Source organism: Pongo abelii, chromosome 6 (genome assembly GCF_028885655.2).
Source record: "Pongo abelii isolate AG06213 chromosome 6, NHGRI_mPonAbe1-v2.0_pri, whole genome shotgun sequence".
NCBI lineage: Eukaryota > Metazoa > Chordata > Mammalia > Primates > Hominidae > Pongo > Pongo abelii.
The window spans coordinates 32,167,801-32,177,650 of record NC_071991.2 but is presented as its reverse complement, the minus strand read 5'-3'; the positions used below and the strand labels follow the sequence as shown (position 1 = coordinate 32,177,650).

At 40.9% G+C, this 9,850-nt stretch overlaps 1 protein-coding gene across 1 annotated transcript; it reads left to right on the top strand.

Annotated features, from left to right (window-relative positions):
• Positions 1 to 7,353: 7,353 nt before the first annotated feature.
• Positions 7,354 to 8,806, top strand: POM121L12 (POM121 transmembrane nucleoporin like 12). The gene has a single exon (XM_002817942.5). The coding sequence runs from the start codon at positions 7,547 to 7,549 to the stop codon at positions 8,435 to 8,437; it is 891 nt and encodes a 296-aa protein (XP_002817988.3). The 5' UTR covers positions 7,354 to 7,546; the 3' UTR covers positions 8,438 to 8,806.
• Positions 8,807 to 9,850: the final 1,044 nt, after the last annotated feature.

Sequence of the window (9,850 nt, the reverse complement as noted above, 5' to 3'; positions counted from 1 at the left end):
GAATATGAAATTAAGTATGTAGGAATTCGAGATGAATTTTAGTAAACTGAATCAACATAGCCAATGCCTCCACATTCAGTCACCTATTTAGTTACATTTAGACATAACCATAAACCCATAAACTTTTGCATGTATTTATTCTGTTGTTTGTCTTTGTCGTCATTAACCTGATAATGATAAAACACTAGCTGGCACAGATTATTGAACCTTCACGTTTTTACATGACCTAATCTGTTAATTTCCATCATCTTTTCTGGGTCCAGGCAGACACCATGCTGCGTTCTGAATGGTAGGATTGTTTTCAAATCAAATGAGCCATTCATGAGGATGCTTATTAAAAGCCAGAACAGCAAGAAACATTCTTGCTTTGTGAGGGTTAATCTTTCTTGATTTTCATTACTTTTAATACATTTTAGAATAACTTTCCAGTTTCATTTGAACCCAAGACTACCTGAAATGTCCTAATAAAAGAAGATCTGGCTGCCAAAGAGAACACACCATCATGCCAGTTACCTGTGGTGTTCATCTTTCTTAAAAGCTGCAAAAATACGTTTCCTACTGTGCCATCCAGTACACCAAAGAGCTTTCCCTGGAAATCACTCTTTCATTATGTCTTTGTAATTACTGTTTTCTGTCTGATAAATCTTATGCAAGCTGTGAGACTTTGAATTATGGATCTGGGAGAGTTACAAGAACATAACTAGCTGCAGCTCAGTCAGCTGTGCGTGTTGATCCTTGCTTTCCAGGCAGGGCCTGTTGCAGCTATCCACTCTGTCATCTGTATTCATTTTCAGTGAGTTGATCAAAATTCTAACTTACAGAACCTTGGGGTGAATTTCTCATTTAACAAGTGTTGAGCATCCATGGCAGGAAAGATATTGCATACAGCAGCACTCAAGAGACCAAATCTTTGCCCTTAAAACTTTCATTTTCGGGAGGAAATACTGTAGCATAAAATGTCACCTCTATTTTCATTTTATGGCTTGAAAGTTTTGATTATAGAATTATATCTGAACAGGACTGCAGCAACCACACATTTTGTCTCATATGTATATAACAAAATATTGGATACATGATAGGAGCTCAATCTAGAAAGAATGCAATAACATGAAATTATTCTCTAAAACACTCACCAGAAGTGTAAGTCTAAAAGAAAATTTTCTTACAGAAGCAGAGTCTGCAGGAAATATTCTGTCAATAAGCATTTAACTGCTAACACATACACCACCTACTGTGTTCAGTGCTGGCTTTATGGTCTGGTAATAGGAGCTTCACTTTGAGTTATATTACATTTTTGAAATTTAATCACCTAATATAGTAGAAGAGCAGACAGATGCTATTTTCCTGACCAAAGGTGTGGTCTTTTTCAAAAGGAGCATAATTCTCCGACACAGTCGAGTTGTAGGAAGGGGAACATGGGGGAGAATGGAAGGAAGCAATTGCACACTGGGCATATGCACTCAACCAGTGCTGGCTAAATGGCATGTTAGAGTCTGCAGAAGGCTGTGCACACATGCCAGCCCAGCTAGCCCAGTGCTTCTCTACCAGGCTGACAATCACATCCACTGGAGAGCTCTACAGACTATTTAAATGAGAATAGCAGAGCATGGGGCTTTGCACGTCATTCTAATGTGCAGTTTTGTTTCTAGACCTGTGCATCCCAAACTTTAAAATGCGTATGAACCACCTGGGTATCTTAGTAAAATGCAGCAGTTGATTTAATTAGTCTGGGATGGTGCCTGAGGTCCTGCATTTTAACATGCACCCACGTTATGATCAAAATTGCTGTTACTTTGTCACTTTTGAGCTGTTAGAAATGCAGAATCTGGGGCCATAGGTCAGACGTACTGAATCACTATTGGCATCTTACCACCTCCAGTTGATTTTAATGAACATGAAATGTTGTGAAATGGTCCTCAGAAATCTTCACTTTTTTTCCAAATAAGGAAAATGATATTAAATATAACTTAGATGTCAAATGATTTTCTATTCTTTTAAGATCTAACTTAAATTTGTTCAATTCCCACAAATTTCAGATCATAACCAGAAGATAGATAATTAAACCTATAGCAGTAGTTCTCATGGTTTGGTCCCCAGGTAGGCATCACAGCATTACCTGGTAAGATGTTAGAAATGAAGGTTGTTTCATCCATGTTCCTACAAAGGACATGAACTCATCATTTTTTATGGCTGCATAGTATTCCATGGTGTATATGTGCCACATTTTCTTAATCCAGTCTATCATTGTTGGACATTTGGGATGGTTCCAAGTCTTTGCTATTGTGAATAATGCCACAATATTGTGGGGTGGAGGGTGGGGGGAGGGATAGCATTGGGAGATATACCTAATGCTAGATGATGAGTTAGTGGGTGCAGCGCACCAGCATGGCACATGTATACATATGTAACTTACCTGCACATTGCGCACATGTACCATAAAACCTAAAGTATAATAATAATAAATAAATAAATTTTTTAAAAAATAAATTAATTAAAAAAAAAAAAAAAGAAATGAAGGTTGTTGGGACCAACCCAGACCTAGTAGGCATGGGTCTCAATAGTTTGTTTAGAAATTCCTCCAGGTGACTGTGTTGCCACATAAGCAAGTTTGAGAATTACTGGCCTATAAAATTATTGTAATACTGTAAGCAATTACAATATAGAAGCTAAAATATTTTTAAAGGACACGTAAACTGAACTCCATACTCTTAAAATGAAATATGAGAACTTTAAGGAAATAGTATATTGATATATTGATAGCAGTATTGGAAAATGACATGTGATCATAAGTGGATCAGATATTTTATGGAATTCCCAGATGAGAGAAAAAGAATAAGATGAATTGTTACAAATGTTCACTCATGCATGTGCATATAGCAGCACACACAGGAGTAAACATCAAAGTAAAATCTAGAAAAATCTCAGAGTGAACAAATAAAAAGAGTTGTGGGATGTTCTATGACAAACTTTAGAACAATAAGCATATTTATTCCTAGCTGCAGAACCAGTTGAAATACTCCTCCCAGACCCCTTAAAATAAAGAGAGGAGTTGATATAGATGCGAATTTCTGAAGTTTCTCATCTAAACAGTGAATGGCCTATGAGGACAGAGTGGGGATATATATATATACACAACACACACACACACACACACATACACACATCAACACACTCATAAACATAATTTTGTTACATTTTTAAGGAACCCACAAGTCATAGTCATAATGTACCCCTGCTTTGGTTCTCAGGCAGGCATACTTTTTTTTTTTCATTTGATAAGTATGGTAGATAAAGGAGCTCAGAAATAAATTAATATCTGTATTTCTTATCTAGCACTGACTTCGTAACCTCCAAGGTAAGCCCTCCCAAATAAGTCATTATATCCATTTTTCTATCTATCTATCTATCTATCTATCTATCTATCTATCTATCTATCTGTCTATCTATCTATCTATCTGTCTATCTATCTATCTATCTGTCTATCTATCTCATGACCAAAAATTTTATATTGGATTTTATTAAAATAAAAAAATTTGCTTTAAAGAAAATGAGCAGACAATCCACAGAATAGGAGAAAGTATTTGCAATCCCGTGTATCTCATAAGAAACTTGTAAGCAGAATATTTAATGAACATTTACATTTCAAAAATAAAAAGACAACCCCATTAAAAATGAATAAAGAATCTGACTAGACATTTCTCCAAGGAAGGTATGCCAATGGCCAATAAACACATGAAAAGATGTTTCACATTATTAGCCATTAGCAAAATGCAAATCAAAACCACAATGAGATACCACTTCACACAAACTAGAATTGCTAGAATCAGTCAGATAATAATCAGCATTGGTGAGAATGTGGAGAAACTGGACCCTCATCCATGCTGGTGTGAATGTAAAATGGTATCCCTACTATGGAAAACAGTCTGGCAGTTTCTTCAATGATTAAATATAGTTATCAAATGACACAGAAGTTTTACTACTCTATATACTTCAAACATAAATAAAAACATTTATCTACAAACATTTCATACACGAATATTTAGAATATCATTGTTCATAATAGCCCAAATGTCCATCAGCTGACAAAAGGATAAACAAAATATGGTATTAAAATATGAATTAAAGCATATTTCGCATATCAAAAGGAATGAAGTATACGCTGCAACACAGATAACCTTAAAAATAGCATACTAAATGAAAGAAGCCAGTCACAAAATAATGCATATTATATAATTCCATTTTATATGAAAGTGTACAGTATGGAAATCTAGAGACAGGGAGTAGATTAGTGGTTCCTGGGGCTGAGAATGGGGTGGAGAGGTAGGGGGTGATAACTATAGGGTCCAGGGTTTCTTTTTGAAATGATGAAATATTACAATTTACTGGGCTGATGGCTGCCCATATCTGTGAATATACGAAAAGCGATGGATTGTGCACTCAAAGTGGGTAAATTATATGGTATAAGAATTATCTCGATAAAGTTGTTTTTAAAGAGTTTACCGACAAATAGTCCTGAGTAAAAAATAGATCAGAAGGAAAGAAAACTGTGATCAAACTTTAGCACCAAGTTATTGAAAATAATGAAGCTATCAGCTCTACAAACATGAGAAAATATAAAGATCTCAGAGCTCAGGCAAAACAGAGCAACAGAGGACAGAAAGAGCTAATGTACAGGGAGCAGTGCTCAGGGAAAGAAAATCAGCTTAAACAATAGAAAACCATGAAACCAGGTTTCTCTGGGTAATAAAATAGTATAAATGGCATATCTTTTCAATAAGAATTCTAGAGTGATTTAGCACTTTAAGCTATCTGAATGGATAATTTGGTTGACAGGTAAACAATCATTAAATAATTAAAGTGCTAAAAATAAGTTTTTAAAAATTGAGCGTTTCTAGTAAATATTTTGTCCAGTATTGTTCAAAAGTATCAAGATCATGGGACATATGAAAAGACAGAGCAAGTCTTACAGATTAGAAGAGATTAAAGAGGATTAGTTCTTAGAAAAGCGAGTTAAAAGAAAAACCAGTGAAATTCAAATACAGTCCAGAGTTTACTTAATAGATGGAACCAATGTTAACTTATTAGTTTTGATAAACATAACATAGGTATTATGTAATTTAATAACTTTAGGGGAAGGGTATGAAGCAGGGTTTCTCAATCTCCGCAGTGCTCACATTTTTGGGCAGGTCACTCTGTGTTGTGGGAGTGTGTTTTGATCACTGTAGGCTGTTTAGCAGGGCCACTGGCAACCTCAGTTACAGATCTTCTCTAATGTCCTCAGATGGGTGGTGGGGGTGAGAGGGTACAGGTACAGCAAAGTCATCTCTAATTGAAAACTACTGTTCTACCTTAATCTCTAATATTATCTAACCAAAAGAAATCAGTTGTCTCAGTGTGTGAAAAGAAGGAAAAGAAACAAACATGTTCAATGTTTGTGAAAATAACTTTTTACTCACCTTTGCCTTTGAAGGTATAATTAGACTTGACTACTAACTTATGGCTGCCTACCACTTCACCAGTAGGAAGACTGTGGTTTTTTGAAGGGTCTTTAACCAAAAACAAACCAAAATGGCACCCATTGGGTTTTTCTTCAAATAGGACATGGAGAACTGTGTAGATACCAAGAAAACATACCTTAAAAAAAATTTAGACTCCCCACTGCATTAACTGTCCATTCCAATGATAATACCATCTAAAGAGGCTTTTTAGCTATAAAAATTATTGTCATCTTTATCAAGAAATGACTTATTAAGAAGAAAGTTATAGCATAGGAAATTTGTTTTTAAAATCTTATACTGGAGGATTCCTACTTAAGGAATCTGGGGAAATGAAAATGAATGACTGACTGAGTGGAAAGTCCTGGGGCTTTTATCCTGCTGCTCCCCTTGGCTGAGAGTGCCTTTTTTCTCCTGATAATCAGCCCCTTTCTGAAGTACAGAACTTTCACGAAGATTTCTTATTAAGTTTTTTTTCAGTGTCCTCACCATTCACTTGTTTGTCTCTCAAATCCCGAAAGAAAACCTGTTGTGGATTATCGGCTTTGGTATTTTGTCAATCTCTAATTTTTACCCCTGTGATTGGACCCACTCCGGCGCTGCCTTCTGCAATGCTGTTGAGAGGCTCTCCAGAACAGTTTGTCTTACACCACCTTGAACAGACCTCCAAATATGATGGCTGTAATCAGTTGCCCAATAGCCTTCAAATAATGTTTTTGTAGGCAGAACTTTTCACCTGGTAGCTACAAAAGTGAATCATTCTACTCCATATACACATATTATGAGCAAAAAATGGAAAAAAGTAAAACTGCATTAATGTCTGAAGGGAAAAAAATCTATATATTAATGTATAAAAGCTTAAAATTACAGAAGTCTACATAAAATCATCATTGTCAGTTCTCAAACATAAGTTGTGGTGTACAACCACCATTTCCTTAAAAGGTAAATTGCAAGATGTAACATTAATAACCATTCTAGAAGAATAAAACATGTATCTTGTTTACTAGAACAAAACTACCTGTTTTTCTTAAAAGCATTTCAGTGAGTTATGTTCATTTTTATGATAATGAAAGGGAAGGCCCTTCTGTCAGTAGTCTATCTGTAGTTTTCTGCAGGTATTATCATACATTCTCTTTCTAAATGTCAAGTATAAAACAGAGCAACATTGCTGGTGAGGACACAACATGGTACAGAGGCTGAGTAGAACAGTTTGGTGGTTCCTCTTAAACATGGACTAACCACAGACCCAGAAATTCTACTCCCAGCTACATACTACATAGACATGAAAATATTTGTCTGCACAAAATCTTGTCCACTAATGTCTGTGACGATATTCTTCATGATAGCCCAAACATGCAAACAATCCAAATATCCATCAGCTGATGAAAGGCCAAACCGATGTGTTATATCCATGCAATGGAATCGTTTCTTGGACATGAAAAGGAAGGATGTACAGGTCCCCGCAAGGATGAACCTAGAAATCATCATGCTAAGTGATGCCACAGGAGAGCCCACAGGAGGGAAGTCTACAGAGACAGAAAGTAGATTCCTGGTTGTTGCGGCTTGGGGGGACAGGTGGATAGGTGGATAGGAAGGGTACAAAGCTTCTTCCTGAGGTGATGAAAATTTTTTCTAATTTACTGTGGTGATTGGTGCACATGTGTGGTTGTACCATAAAACCCATTGAATTGTACACTTCAAGTTGCTGAATTATTTGGTATATGAACGACATCACAAGAGGGGGAGGAAGGGGAGCAGAGGAGGGGAGGGAGAGTGAGGGGTAGAGGAGCTGAGGAGAGGGAGGGGGAGGGGGAGCAGACAGAAGGGGGAGAGGGAGGGAGGAGGAGAGGACAGGAGACCATGGTAGCTCCTAGGCCCCACTCTCCAGAGGCAAACTTGCCGGCAGCACCTGGAAGGAGGCTTGTGCCTCCAGTGTCCTCCTGCAGTCTGGGTGTCTGGGCACGTGGCCTGCGCGTGGCGCCATTGTGGAGTGTCCCGCGACCACGCCCTGCGTGCCTTCCAAGCGCCCAGAGGCCAACGGTCCCCCAGCCATGGGCGCTGCAGCTCCGGCCGAGTCCGCAGACCTCGGGAACTTCTGTAAGGCGGGAGAACCCCCGCTGCAAGGCCCCGACGCCCTGGCGGCTCCCATGGGCAGGTCACCCAGCACGCCCCAGACCACGCGGTCTCCCCAGGGTCGCCACAGTCCCTGGCCCCCGAGGTCCCTGACTCAGAGCCATATTCAGTACGTCCAGTGGGGGCGCCCGGTGCCCAGCACCCACCTCACCGAGGTGCGGCCCAGCCAGGACCCCGCCAAGCCGCAGCGGGTGGTCTCCGAGGCCTGGAGGCGCCCTGCTCTGCCCGGGGACACCGCCCTGGGGCGAGACCTCTCCTGTGCCTGGGAGGGTTGCATGAAACCGGGGCTGTGTCGTGCCCGCAACCCAGGACGGACCTGGAGCCCGGTGACCATCGGGATCGCGCCCCCTGAGCGTCAAGAGAGCCCCTGGGGATCCCCAGGACAGCGAGCCCGCCCCGCAGGCCTCCCCGCCGCCCAGGAGCTCCCGGACCCCTGCACCCGGGAGACTCTGCTGGGGGCGCTCAGCCAGTGCCCCAAGGGAAGCGCTAGGTTCGACGGGCCGTTGTGGTTGGAGGTCTCAGACAGCAAGGGCGGCAGGCGGAACCTGCAGCCCCGGCCCTCTGCCTTCAAGCCCCTGAGCAAAAATGGAGCGGTTGCTTCCTTCGTGCCCAGGCCAGGGCCTCTGAAGCCGAGCCTCGGCCCCTGGAGCCTCAGTTTTTGTGATGATGCTTGGCCTTTCGTGCTGGTCCAGCCCGCCCCGTCCGCCATCTGGGACTTCTGGGCGGCGACAACGCCTTCCTGCGGCAGCTGCAGTAGGGTCGCCTTCGCTCTCGAGGTCACCCAGTCTGCTGGCCCCTTTGGCTCCTAAGAATCTGGGCCCTGCTACCCACCTCCGGAGACTCAAGCCTACGTATCTACTTTCACTTGCTCGTCCTTGCTGTACCTCAACGTGGAGCCCTGACACCACGTTATCAAACATGCAGCCCCCATACCCCTAGTCTGCACACCCCCACATCTTCCCTCTGTGCTCCCTGCCACCCCAGCAGCTGTTGATTTCAGAACCCCTGCCTTCGCCCTGCTGGCCCTCTCCTTCCTGCCCTTCTTCCTGCCGTTCCTCTGAAAAGAGGCATTTCAGGAAGGCTTGCTTTTTCTTCATGTCTCCCAGTTTGTATAGTTAAATTGTCTAGTTTGTATAGTTAAATATTTGATCTTATTAAAAACATTTGTCTGCAGAAAATCTATTTATAATAATAACAATCAAAAAAGCTTTTTATGCCAAAAGAAAGGGGAAAGTGTGTTCCAGGCAGGGGCAAGGGCAAAGATTCTGCATGGGGAATAATTCCTATTTATTTGAAGTTCAAATATAAGTCCAGTAGAGTTGGAGACTAGTGAGAGAGAAGATATGAGGTTAGAGAAATAGACTGTGATGAAGTACTATAAGGCGTTGGGACCAGAGTACAGGGTTTATTCTAAAACCGTGAGTGTTAAGTGGAGTACAGGGTTTATTCTAAAACCATGAGTGTTAAGCAGAGGACAGTCTATGATCTGGTTGATATTTTTAAAAACAAGATTCTGGCTACAGCAATGGAAATGGAAACCACAGGAGATCAATACAGTATTTCAAGCAATCCATGGGGATGGTTTGGTCTAAGAGGCAAATGGTACATCTGGAAGGATACAGACAAGTTTGAGGTTGACCTAAAAGATAGTGTGGGACCTGCTAGTGCCCTAGATGTTAGCACTGGGAAAGGGGAAGGGTCCAACAGTTTTAGCATATGGGCTTAAGAAACTGGACGATGATAGTGTCATTTATTGGGATGGGCACTACCAACATGAGAAAATATTTGAAGAAATCAAGAGTTTTGTTCAGGGTGTGTTCTCTACAACAACAAAAACACTTGCTATGCTGCTGGTCCTGTTAACTGTGCTATTGAAAAAAATAATCCTGGAACTCATTGGAGAGTTTGAACTTGGCAAAATAAGTTTGGGAGTCATGAACATATAAATTCCTTATGACATAGAAATCGTCCTTAAAACCACAGGCTACATGAGATCACTTATGCAGAAAATACAGAGAAGGGCAAGGGTGAAGCCTAAGGTACGCCAACATTTAGAACATGAAAGAACGGAGAATGGAAAAAGAACCCTCAAAACCAAGAACCTTGAGGGAGAAGGAAATCCAGGAGCAGCAGGGACACTGAGGATTCCAGAGCATGGAATTTATTCACCATGGTGGCTGCCTTCGAGAAGAGATGTTCCTTCCCTGATTTCGGAAGAGAAA

Excerpts from the sequence above, each read along its gene's own strand:
- POM121L12 (XM_002817942.5), top strand. The coding sequence starts at position 7,547 with ATGGGCGCTGCAGCTCCGGCCGAGTCCGCAGACCTCGGGAACTTCTGT.